The following is a 12,763-nucleotide window of genomic DNA, read 5'->3' as shown; positions in this document are numbered from 1 at the left end:
AAATCTACCAAGACCTGGCCGTCCCTCTAAACTTTCAGCTCATACAAGGAGAAGACTGATCAGAGATGCAGCCAAGAGGCCCATGATCACTCTGGATGAACTGCAGAGATCTACAGCTGAGGTGGGAGACTCTGTCCATAGGACAACAATCAGTCGTATATTGCACAAATCTGGCCTTTATGGAAGAGTGGCAAGAAGAAAGACATTTCTTAAAGATATCCATAAAAAGTGTTGTTTAAAGTTTGCCACAAGCCACCTGGGAGACACACCAAACATGTGGAAGAAGGTGCTCTGGTCAGATGAAACCAAAATTGAACTTTTTGGCAACAATGCAAAACGTTATGTTTGGCGTAAAAGCAACACAGCTGAACACACCATCCCCACTGTCAAACATGGTGGTGGCAGCATCATGGTTTGGGCCTGCTTTTCTTCAGCAGGGACAGGGAAGATGGTTCAAATTGATGGGAAGATGGATGGAGCCAAATACAGGACCATTCTGGAAGAAAACCTGATGGAGTCTGCAAAAGACCTGAGACTGGGATGGAGATTTGTCTTCCAACAAGACAATGATCCAAAACATAAAGCAAAATCTACAATGGAATGGTTCAAAAATAAACATATCCAGGTGTTAGAATGGCCAAGTCAAAGTCCAGACCTGAATCCAATCGAGAATCTGTGGAAAGAACTGAAAACTGCTGTTCACAAATGCTCTCCATCCAACCTCACTGAGCTCGAGCTGTTTTGCAAGGAGGAATGGGAAAAAATGTCAGTCTCTCGATGTGCAAAACTGATAGAGACATACCCCAAGCGACTTACAGCTGTAATCGCAGCAAAAGGTGGCGCTACAAAGTATTAACTTAAGGGGGCTGAATAATTTTGCACGCCCAATTTTTCAGTTTTTGATTTGTTAAAAAAGTTTGAAATATCCAATAAATGTCGTTCCACTTCATGATTGTGTCCCACTTGTTGTTGATTCTTCACAAAAAAATACAGTTTTATATCTTCATGTTTGAAGCCTGAAATGTGGCAAAAGGTCGCAAAGTTCAAGGGGGCCGAATACTTTCGCAAGGCACTGTATGTAGGCTACGTGTGCCTTTTTTTTAATGTAGTTCTGCCCTTGAGCTGTTGTTGTCTATTGATGTTCTGTATTATGTCATGTTTCATGTTTTTTGTGGAACCCAGTAAGAGTAGCTGCTGCTTTTGCAACAGCTAATGGTGATCCTAACAAAATACCAAACACTCGTCCTCCAGGCAGAATATCCCGAGCCTCTGGGAGTGGAGGCTACCATGTTGTTTACTCTGTGATAGCATTTTATCTGGTCTTCTCTGTGGGGTCCAGGGGAGACTTAGCCTAGAAGAAAGGGTTAAATATCAGTGCTTGTGTGAAATGTTTTGTCTGAATCCAGCTGTATCGACCCTTTGGGAAGAATTAAACTTGGTTAAGCTTCTCTAGTGTCTGTGAGTTATTTACTCTGAAAATTATAACCTAACAACTTAAATACAAGTAAAACTAAATGCATGCTCTTCAACCGATCGCTGCCTGCACCTGCCCGCCTGTCCAACATCACTACTCTGGACGGCTCTGACTTAGAATACGTGGACAACTACAAATACCGAGGTGTCTGGTTAGACTGTAAACTCTCCTTCCAGACCCACATCAAACATCTATTACACAACAAAGCATCCTTCACTCATGCTGCCAAACATACCCTTGTAAAACTGACCATCCTACCAATCCTCGATGTCATTTACAAAATAGCCTCCAATACCCTACTCAATAAATTGGATGCAGTCTATCACAGTGCAATCCGTTTTGTCACCAAAGCCCCATATACTACCCACCATTGCGACCTGTACTCTCTCGTTGGCTGGCCCTCGCTTCATACTCGTCGCCAAACCCACTGGCTCCATGTCATCTACAAGACCCTGCTAGGTAAAGTCCCCCCTTATCTCAGCTCGCTGGTCACCATAGCATCACCCACCTGTAGCACGCGCTCCAGCAGGTATATCTCTCTGGTCACCCCCAAAACCAATTCTTTCTTTGGCCGCCTCTCCTTCCAGTTCTCTGCTGCCAATGACTGGAACGAACTACAAAAATCTCTGAAACTGGAAACACTTATCTCCCTCACTAGCTTTAAGCACCAACTGTCAGAGCAGCTCACAGATTACTGCACCTGTACATAGCCCACCTATAATTTAGCCCAAAAACTACCTCTTTCTCTACTGTATTTATTTATTTATTTTCCTCCTTTGCACCTCATTATTTTTATTTCTACTTTGCACATTCTTCCACTGCAAATCTACCATTCCAGTGTTTTACTTGCTATATTGTATTGACTTTGCCACCATGGCGTTTTTTTGCCTTTACCTCCCTTATCTCACCTCATTTGCTCACATCGTATATAGACTTTTTTATACTGTATTATTGACTGTATGTTTGTTTTACTCCATGTGTAATTCTGTGTCGTTGTATGTGTCGAACTGCTTTGCTTTATCTTGGCCAGGTCGCAATTGTAAATGAGAACTTGTTCTCAACTTGCCTACCTGGTTAAATAAAGGTGAAATAAAGTAAAATAAAAATAAATGTGTGTGTGTGTGTGTGTGTGTGTGTGTGTGTGTGTGTGTGTGTGTGTGTGTGTGTGTGTGTGTGTGTGTGTGTGTGTGTGTGTGTGTGTGTGTGTGACTGCTTCTTGGGTTGGGCTGGTAGTGGGATCGTGGTTGCACGAGATAACACTACATAGCAGCTCCCTGAGATCATCGTTGTGATAAGAGGATTGGCCTACATACAGTAGCAGAGCAGAAGTTATACCCTCTCTCTCTCTCCACGTGTCTTGAGGAAGCAAACACATCCAGACACGGCCCTGGCTGACACACACACATAGCCGCGGGAAGTAGGGCTGGTGAGGGTGCCGCAGCACCCCCTGAAAAATCAGAATTGCAAAAATATATTAATACAAATATATACATTACTTTGGTAAAAAAACATTTAAAAAAAAGTAGTGCAATGGGACTTTTCTAGTATTAGCGGATCGATATAGACTTCTGTAGCGCGGACAAAAATAAAAAATCTCTGCTTTGGCAAAAAAGTAGTTGTATAATTAAGAACAGTATTTTGCAGGATTCAATAGTTGGAATTGTAAGAGTTGTTGCTCTGTCCTTTGCTCTGCAATTGTCATTCTAATGGAATCCAGAAAGAACAAAACCCTGTCCTTAAACATTCATATTAAAAGGTGCAAAGGCATGGGCAAAGACACAAAACATCCATATGAAATTTAATATTTTTCTCGTTCAAATAACATGTAAAACAACCACTTTTGTGCAGTATTAATGTACCATCCTTACATCCACTTAATGTAAATGTACATCACTGTATTGTACATAGGCTGTTCATCTAGGTTTGTACCTGAAGTCTTTTCATCACCATGCATTGAGTACATTGAGACATCAAGTGGTTTGTGATGATGTGATGCTGTGGTTAGTCGTGCTAGGGTTGTGGGAGGGTGCGATTCCCACAGGGGACCAGAATGAAAATGTACGTACTAACTACTGTTGCTCTGGATAAGAGTGTCTGCAAAATGTAAAAGGAATGAATAGTCCATTTCTATTTTCACACAGAAAAAAGTTGCATTTGCAAAGTATTTCAAGAAAGGGTAAAACATATTTTAAGCAAATATTTGTATATTCCACAAGTATTATCAGATTAAATGTTTTGTACAGATCAGACTCAAGTTAAATGCTTGTAAACACTCAAATACATTTAATTCATTTTTGTTCACAAAATAAGTACTAGTCCTATATTAGTGGACCGAAATAGCGGTCCTCAGCATGGGCAAAACAAATAACAAACCCACCAAACTCCTTTCCACGGCTAAGTGCACACAGAGAGAGACATGGCTTGTCCCCTGCTACCTAACACAGTCAATAACATCCCATTGACTGTACATTGAATTGATACAAGATGAAGTCATCCATAGAAAAAATACATATTTATTTTGAATACCTTGCAGTTGGTATGTAAAAGTAATTGTCATGTACAGTGAGAGTATGTAAGTGTGTTAATATGAATGAGACATAAAGAGGGTGAAGTGCAAGAATGCATGTAATTGTGAACACCTATACAGTGACGTAACAGACTGGGCACATACCCATGTGTGAATGTGAGAGCGTGCTTAAATGAGTATGAGGAAGAGTCTACAGCCCATGACTGTGTGTAGGTTAGCAGCAAGCATGCATGACTGCACATTTTCCAGCCCCCCCCCCCAGCCCCTTCCTGTGGACAGTGTCCAGTCCAGGGCCTTACATAACGACAGAGGAATTCTGGAACTCAGCCCTGCCTGGAACTCTGGACCATCAGACACAGAGAGAGAGGTCAGCGAATACCCACCGTCCCACCTACGACAATCACCTTCCCCCAGCCAGAGATTCCAATGTCTTACCCCTAGCCCCGAATGAGATTAGCTAGCAGCCCCAAGTCAGAGGAAGGAACAACTTCCAGGACAAAAGTCTGTCTGTCTGAGGAACTAATGGTGGTCTATTGAGAAGCTTGTACCTAGCCACATATTCCTTAATTATAATCCAGAGGCCTGAAACTGTGTTCCAACTTGGAACTGTGTTGCAGTAAGTTGGAACTGTGTCGTAACTGTTCAGTAATGATTCCCAATTGAAACACGTAGGTTTACACAATATCATCTTCTGCTCTAGCAAGCCTCAAAGGGCTGCAGTGTAGAACACACAATAGCATTTATGGACAAACCATCTATCTATTGGTTATAGATGGACAGTACTCTAGAAACATTGGCCTGATCCAAGATCTGTTTTTGCAGTCTTGCCAGAGGATCTGTAAACAGGCTAAAGAAACACAAAGGTTGAGGTTAAAATACAGATGCCGTATCTTAAATTGAGCCAGTTTTACACAGGAGAAAAATAATCCTGCAGCAACAGGAAATGTGAATTGGAATTGAATTTTTTTTAGGGGTTGATACATTTTTGGTTGTGCAGATCATAGTACATGGAAATTACAAACTTTAGATAGCCTTAAAAAACCTTGAATACACTAAAAGTTAGCATTTCTTGCTGTGCAGGAAAATTCCTGCAACAACAGGATGATCACATTAAGATTCAGCATCTGTAGATGTTATGATTATGGATCAGTCAGCAGTCAGCAGTCATAGATCCTATCTAGGTCCAGGAACGGACCAGAAAAAACTATGGGCCCTAGTGAGTCAAGTCCTGTGATCAGGACAAACCTCCTAACCCTTCCGTAGCCCATCGACAGAAGTGGTAGACCTGACATATCTGACATAGTCATCATCCTCCATCATGTGATAGCTTAGTGGCCAATGCTTTGTAAACAAATACAGTGACCACCACACCAGAAATATTCCTTAGAATATGGTATTCAACCGTTTTCTTCTGTTTTCATTTAAAAAATGCATTATTATAAATGATTTGCGTTATACATGTCTGCTCTTCAGTTCAACTTCTAAAATACTGGATTGGTTTGAGCAAATAGGTCACTACATCCCATACTTTCCTACAAAAATTATCACTTGTTGAATGACAAGAAATACAGAATGTAAAAGATGAAAACAAGTAACATTGACTTGTGTATGAAAAAAAAACATGTCAACCCAATTAATTGATTACAAAGTTACATGTTAATCGAAAGGTTAACCTTTTTCTTCCGAGAGTAGTGTCCCCATGACCTTCAGAGGGAGTCAATTGACTTCAACATTCTGTAGCATATAGGTAGCCTGGCGGTTAAGAGCATTGGGCTAGTAACTGAAAGGTTGCTGGTTCAAATCCCCGAGCCAACTAGGGGAAACATCTAACTAGGGAAACATCTATCTATGTGCCCTTGAGCAAGGCATCTGCAAGTTGCTCTGGATAAAAGCGTCTGCTATGTGACTAAGATGTAAAAGAATACAGTACTACATGAAGATGTACTAGCTAGGGCACAACAGTGTACACTTCAGAGAGCATTGCTGAGAGGCACAAACTGCTATTGTAGCATTGCAGTCTGATGACAGTGCAGTCTTTAGGATTTCCCTCATATGAAAAATATCTGTTCCCTCTTACAAGCAGTATTCTCTACTGCTCTTATCAGGCCCTAATCATCCACTGAGATTGGTCACAGATTGACGGGGTCACCAATAAAGTCAGAACACGCATACGAGGACACCGCCGCGAGAATCTGAACGGCCATGGAGATGCAGGGCACCTGGGCGATCACGTAGGCCAGGGAGCGCGTGGGTGCCCGCAGGACACAGAGGTAGGCCAGCGTATGGAGCATGCGGAATAGGAAGAAGACCAGGAAGTGAGCGCGGGCCACGGCCAGCGACGGGCCAATCAGGGAGTAGACGGCCCCCAGGAACAGGAAGGGGATGACATTCTCCATGTCGTTACGGTGAGCCCTGAAACACACGAAAGATAATATTAGATTACATGTATATTTTTAGATATTAAATGATTGAGTATATTCATATTCATTATCACGAAGGTATGGGTTTTTAAGAGAATAACTAAGCGGTTTGTACTCAGCAAGTAGCCTGGATACACACAACTGCTCTCCATGCTCACACATCTGTTTTGAATCATAAGTTAATTCCCAGAACTTACGGTATACGGTTGCCTGACTCAGCCGTCTGGCACTGACCCAGACAGTGAAAACACTTCCGCTATGATGACTCAAAATCACACACACTGACAAACACACTTTTTCGATTAGCCAACATTAGGGAGGGGTTTAGCCTCGTGAATAACAGAGGGAAATACCTCCATCTTAGCATGACCAAGGTGAGTACACACACACACACACACACACACACACACACACACACACACACGTTGAGCGTAGAAACCCTCCATTAAAAGAGCCTGGGAGTATAGCTGCTTATCCAGGTCTCTTCCTAAAAGTTTAATGAGGTGAGATAAGGGAGGTAAAGGCAAAAAATAGGCCATGGTGGCGAAATAAATACAATATAGCAAGTAAAACACTGGAATGGTAGATTTGCAGTGGAAGAATGTGCAAAGTAGAGATTGAAATAATGGGGTGCAAAGGAGCATAATAAATAAATAAATAAATACAGTGGGGGGCGAGGTAGTTGTTTGGGCTAAATTAAAGATGGGCTATGTACAGGTGCAGTAATATGTGAGCTGCTCTGACAGCTGGTGCTTAAAGCTAGTGAGGGAGATAAGTTTTTCCAGTTTCAGAGATTTTTGTAGTTCGTTCCAGTCATTGCCAGCAGAGAACTGGAGGGAGAGGCGGCCAAAGGAAGAATTGGTTTTGGGGGTGACCAGAGTTTGTGCTACAGGTGGGTGCTGCTATGGTGACCAGCGAGCTGAGATAAGGCAGGACTTTACCTAGTAGGGTCTTGTAGATGACCTGGAGCCAGTGAGTGTGGCGACGAGTATGAAGTGAGGGCCAGCCAACGAGAGCGTACAGGTTGCAGTGGTGGGTAGTATATGGGGCTTTGGTGACAAAACGGATGGCACTGTGATAGACTGCAGCCAATTTATTGAGTAGTGTGTTGGAGGCTATTTTGTAAATGACATCGCCGAAGTCGAGGATCGGTAGGATGGTCAGTTTTACAAGGGTATGTTTGGCAGCATGAGTGAAGGATGCTTTGTTGCAAAATAGGAAGCCAATTCTAGATTTAACTTTGGATTGGAGATGTTTGATGTGAATCTGGAAGGAGAGTTTACAGTCTAACCAGACACCTAGGTATTTGTAGTTGTCCACATATTCTAAGTCAGAACCGTCCAGAGTAGTGATATTGGACAGGCGGGCAGGTGCAGTTAGCGATCGGTTGAAGAGCATGCATTTAGTTTATTTGTATTTAAGAGCAATTGGAGGCCACGGAAGGAGAGTTGTATGGCATTGAAGCTCGTCTGGAGGGTTGTTAACACAGTGTCCAAAGAAGGGCCAGAAGTATACAGAATGGTGTCGTCTGCGTAGAGGTCGTCTGTGTAGAGGCTTACCAGCAGCAAGAGCAACATCATTGATGTATACAGAGAAGAGGGTCGGTCCAAGAATTGAACCTTGTGGCACCCCCATAGAGACTGCCAGACACCAAGACAACAGGCCCTCCGATTTGACACACTGAACTCTATCAGAGAAGTAGTTCATTAAAATATAATATGTATTCAATTCACGCTGCGCCTTGGTCTACTCCATATGAACCAGGCGAGGCAATCATTTGAGAAACCAAGGCTATCGAGTCTGCCGATGAGGATGTGGTGATTGACAGAGTCGAAAGCCTTGGCCAGGTCAATGAATACGGCTGCACAGTATTGTTTCTTATCGATGGCAGTTAAGATATCGTTTAGGACCTTGAGCGTGGCGGAGATGCACCCATGACCAGCTCTGAAACCAGATTGCATAGCAGAGAAGGTATGGTGAGATTCGAAATGGTCGGTAATCTGTTTGTTGACTTGGCTTTCGAAGACCTTAGAAAGGCAGGGTAGGATAGATATAGGTCTGTAGCAGTTTGTGTCAAGAGTGTCCCCCCTTTGAAGAGGGGGATGACCGCAGCTGCTTTCCAATCTTTGGGAATCTCAGACGACACGAAAGAGATTGTTGAACAAGCTAGTAATCGGGGTTGCAACAATTTCTGCAGATAATTTTAGAAAGAAAGGGTCCAGATTGTCTAGCCCGGCTGATTTGTAGGGGTCCAGATTTTGCAGCTCTTTCAGAACATCAGCTGATTGGATTTGGGAGAAGGAGAAATGGGGAAGGCTTGGGCGATTTGCTGTGGGGGGTGCAGTGCTGTTGACCAGGGTAGGGGTAGCCAGGTGGAAAGCATGGCCAGCCGTAGAAAAATGCTTATTGAAATTCTCAATTATAGTGGATTTATCGGTGGTGACAGTGTTTCCTATCCTCAGTGCAGTGGGCAGCTGGGAGGAGGTGTTCTTATTCTCCATGGACTTTACAGTGTCCCAGAACTTTTTTTAGTTTGTGTTGCAGGAAGCAAATTTCTGCTTGAAAAAGCTAGCCTTGGCTTTTCCAACTGCCTGTGTATATTGGTTTCTAGCTTCCCTGAAAAGTTGCATATCACGGGGGCTGTTCGATGCTAATGCAGAACGCCATAGAATGTTTTTGTGTTGGTTAAGGGCAGTCCGGTCTGGAGAGAACCAAGGGCTATATCTGTTCCTGGTTCTACATTTCTTGAATGGGGCATGCTTATTTTAAGATGGTGAGGAAGGCATTTAAAAAAAATAACCAGGCAACCTCTACTGACGGGATGATATCAATATCCTTCCAGGATACCCCGGCCAGATCGATTAGAAAGGCTTCCTCTCCTCTGACTGACACACACTTTTACACAAGAGGAACATTCCTCTCAGGTATTCAAGTCTCTGTCTCTAAATGGACCTATAGAATGTCTCTATTTAAGGTATTCAAGTCTCTGTCTCTAAATGGACCTATAGAATGTCTCTATTTAAGGTATTCAAGTCTCTGTCTCTAAATGGACCTATAGAATGTCTCTATTTAAGCATGGGCTTTACTGTCGGCTAGCTGAGTCAGTTGTAAAACACAGACTATGGATTTCAATTACCCTCAAGAGCCTAAGCAGTTGTAGACTCAATACTACACATTTTCATTCCAATGAAATCAGATTTGCTCAGAAAAGGGAAAAGGAAGGAAGAGGAAGGTTGAATGTAATCTCAGATAACTTCAGTGTGTTGTTCATCTTACTTTGTTTAATTAAAGTACCACTCCAACCAATCAACATCAAGATATGGAAAAGGACCCAGGACCTGCCATGGATTTGACTAAACAAAATTTACTCGTGACCTTTAAATATTTGATTATTTTGGCAGAGCTGGACAAGCATATACCCCTCTAGAATGTTAGGAGTTTTAAGATGAATAGGAGTGCAGATGGAAACCACCATTAAATGGAGTGGCTACAAAGCCACTCCTGTACTAATATTATTGTAGGAGACCTGCCCTGATAAGAATTAAACTTCACTCCACACAATTATTTTTTTTTGTAGGGGTTGATACATTTTTCAATGGGCAAATCAAGTCTGAAATGTTAAAGTACATGGAAATTAAACTTCAAAGCCTTTTAATATAAACTCTGCACAATTCATTGGACATAAATGATACCAGTCATGAAGCATTCCATTTTATTGTGCATCAGTGCATGAATGCCTGCTCAGCTCAACATATTTGTCAGAGAGGGCCCCAAGTGAAGGAGAAAAGTGTTTTTTTTATTTTTTATTCCGCTGTCATGGATCATATCCCGACAAGTTAAAACAACGCAGACACTGAACCATATCCCCAGCCCGAGGCTGGAGAACAAACATCCATGAATTTAAAACAAAAGTGCCACAAATGATCTCTAAAGATTTCAACCAAATCCAGATCAAATTCTCCATTCACATGTTTGAGAAAAATACAAAAGTTTCCTATTACTGTTCAATTTCAGACCACTTAAAATGTAATCATATTGCTACCATCAATGTCAATAGGCAAGGCTACATTCAAACCAGATGACAGTAATCATTCCTCTCACCTTTGGCACCGCTCTACATCTGGATCCTCTCTGAAGTGCTGGAGGCCACCATGTCTCTGCGCGTCCTCTGGGTTCGCGAAAGCCTTCACATGAGAGAGAGACTGAATACCCTGACCAATGTTTATACAGCGCAGACTTTGACTTTAGGAACTACGACGCTCAAAGCATACATCAAATACTGAATTAGCCTAATAAACTGTCAGCTAGGACGCACAGTCTTTTACCTTTTTGCGCAGCCTTACTTGTCCAGTGATGATTGCTATGATGTACATCTTGATTACCAGAAGAACACTATAGAATACAAAACAGGAAAAAACCTTGTTCTCTAACATCATTATTTGGTATGATCTTCCCATTCCCAAATGAAGTACTGCTGTTGATGTGTGCCTAACGGGAAAGTGTGTGTGAGTGGGCTGGATCCCCAGTCTAAACACTTTCACTGACGCACATTTTGGAGGGGCTGGCCTGGTGTCTCTCTCGCTCGCTCTCTCTCTCTCTCTCTCCTCTCTCTCTAGCTTCGTTTACACCTTGCATTAACATGTAGGTTTTGTGATCTGATCAGTATGATACAATCCCTATCTAATCAAGGTTTGACGCTGGAGGGAATAGCAGACATTTTATGGGCTCCTGAACAATTGTGCTATTTTGTGTATGACTGGGTGGCCACTCAATCATTACGTTTGCAGACGACACAGCAGTTGTAGACCTGATTAACTACAGTGATAAGACAGCCTACAGGGAGGAGGTGAGGGCCCTGGCAGAGTGGTGACAGGAAAATAACCTCACTCTCAACGTCAACAAAACGAAGGAGTTGATTGTGGACTTCTGGAAACAGCAGAGGGTGCCCGCCCCTATCCACATCGATGGGGCCGCAGTGGAGAAGGTGGAAAGCAAAAATGTCCTCTGCGTACATATCACTGACAGTCTAAAATGGTTCACCCACACAGACAGTGTGATGGCGAAGGCGCAACAGTACCTCTTCAACCTCAGGAGGCTGAAGAAATTCGGCTTGGCCCCTAACAAAGTTTTACAGATGCACAATTGAGAGCATCCTGTCGGGCTGTAACACTGCCTGGTACGGCAACTGCACAGCCAGTAATCGCAGAGCTCTCCCAAGGGTGGTGCGGTCTGCCCACCCTCCAGGACACCTAGAGCACCCGATGTCACAGGAAGGCCAAAAAAATCATCAAGGTCATCAACCACCCGAGCCACAGCCTGTTCACCCCGCCATCATCCAGAAAGCGAGGTCAGTACAGGTGCATCAAAGCCGAGAGACTGAAAAACAGCTTATATCTCAAGACCATCAGACTGTTAAATAGCCATCACTAGCCGGCTACCACCCGGCTACTCAACCCTGCATCGTAGAAGCTGCTGCCCTACATACAGTGGGGCAAAAAAGTATTTAGTCAGACACCAATTGTGCAAGTTCTCCCACTTAAAAAGATGAGAGAGGCCTGTAATTTTCATCATAGGTAAAAAAAAAAATCCAGAAAATCACATTGTAGGATTTTTAATGAATTTATTTGCAAATTATGGTGGAAAATAAGTATTTGGTCAAAAACAAAAGTTTATCTCAATACTTTGTTATATACCCTTTGTTGGCAATGACAGAGGTCAAACGTTTTCTGTGAGTCTTCACAAGGTTTTCACACACTGTTGCTGGTAATTTGGCCCATTCCTCCATGCAGATCTCCTCTAGAGCAGTGATGTTTTGGGGCTGTTGCTGGGCAACAAGGACTTTCAACTCCCTCCAAAGATTTTCTATGGGGTTGAGATCTGGAGACTGGCTAGGCCACTCCAGGACCTTGAAATGCTTCTTACGAAGCCACTCCTTCATTGCCCGGGCGATGTGTTTGAGATCATTGTCATGCTGAAAGACCCAGCCACGTTTCATCTTCAATGCCCTTGCTGATGGAAGGAGGTTTTCACTCAAAATCTCACGATACATGGCCCCATTCATTCTTTCCTTTACACGGATCAGTCGTCCTGGTCCCTTTGCAGAAAAACAGTCCCAAAGCATGATGCTTCCACCCCCATGCTTCACAGTAGGTATGGTATTCTTTGGATGCAACTCAGCATTCTTTGTCCTCCAAACACGACGAGTTGAGTTTTTACCAAAAAGTTATATTTTGGTTTCATCTGACCATATGACATTCTCCCAATCTTCTTCTGGATCATCCAAATGCTCTCTAGCAAACTTCAGACGAGCCTGGACATGTACTGGCTTAAGCAGGGGGACAC

General features: G+C 42.9%; 1 protein-coding gene across 1 annotated transcript; it reads right to left on the bottom strand.

The window, feature by feature from the left end:
- Positions 1-3,660: 3,660 nt before the first annotated feature.
- On the bottom strand, positions 3,661-10,957 carry LOC139388630 (prostaglandin E synthase-like). The gene is made up of 3 exons (XM_071135401.1): positions 10,747-10,957; positions 10,523-10,605; positions 3,661-6,413 (listed from the first exon to the last, which is right to left on the bottom strand). Exons 1-3 carry the CDS (start codon positions 10,876-10,878, stop codon positions 6,131-6,133), a joined length of 498 nt encoding a protein of 165 aa, XP_070991502.1. The 5' UTR covers positions 10,879-10,957; the 3' UTR covers positions 3,661-6,130.
- Positions 10,958-12,763: the final 1,806 nt, after the last annotated feature.

Source organism: Oncorhynchus clarkii, chromosome 29 (genome assembly GCF_045791955.1).
Source record: "Oncorhynchus clarkii lewisi isolate Uvic-CL-2024 chromosome 29, UVic_Ocla_1.0, whole genome shotgun sequence".
Taxonomy (NCBI): Eukaryota; Metazoa; Chordata; class Actinopteri; order Salmoniformes; family Salmonidae; genus Oncorhynchus; species Oncorhynchus clarkii.
The sequence above is the reverse complement of the archived record's forward strand: the minus strand, read 5'-3'. Positions and strand labels throughout refer to the sequence as shown.

Excerpts from the sequence above, each read along its gene's own strand:
- LOC139388630 (XM_071135401.1), bottom strand. The coding sequence starts at position 10,878 with ATGGGAAGATCATACCAAATAATGATGTTAGAGAACAAGGTTTTTTCC. Across the intron at positions 10,606-10,746 it reads AAGTAAGGCTGCGCAAAAAG|GCTTTCGCGAACCCAGAGGA; the intron begins GTAAAAGACTGT and ends TCTCATGTGAAG. Across the intron at positions 6,414-10,522 it reads GATGTAGAGCGGTGCCAAAG|GGCTCACCGTAACGACATGG; the intron begins GTGAGAGGAATG and ends CGTGTGTTTCAG.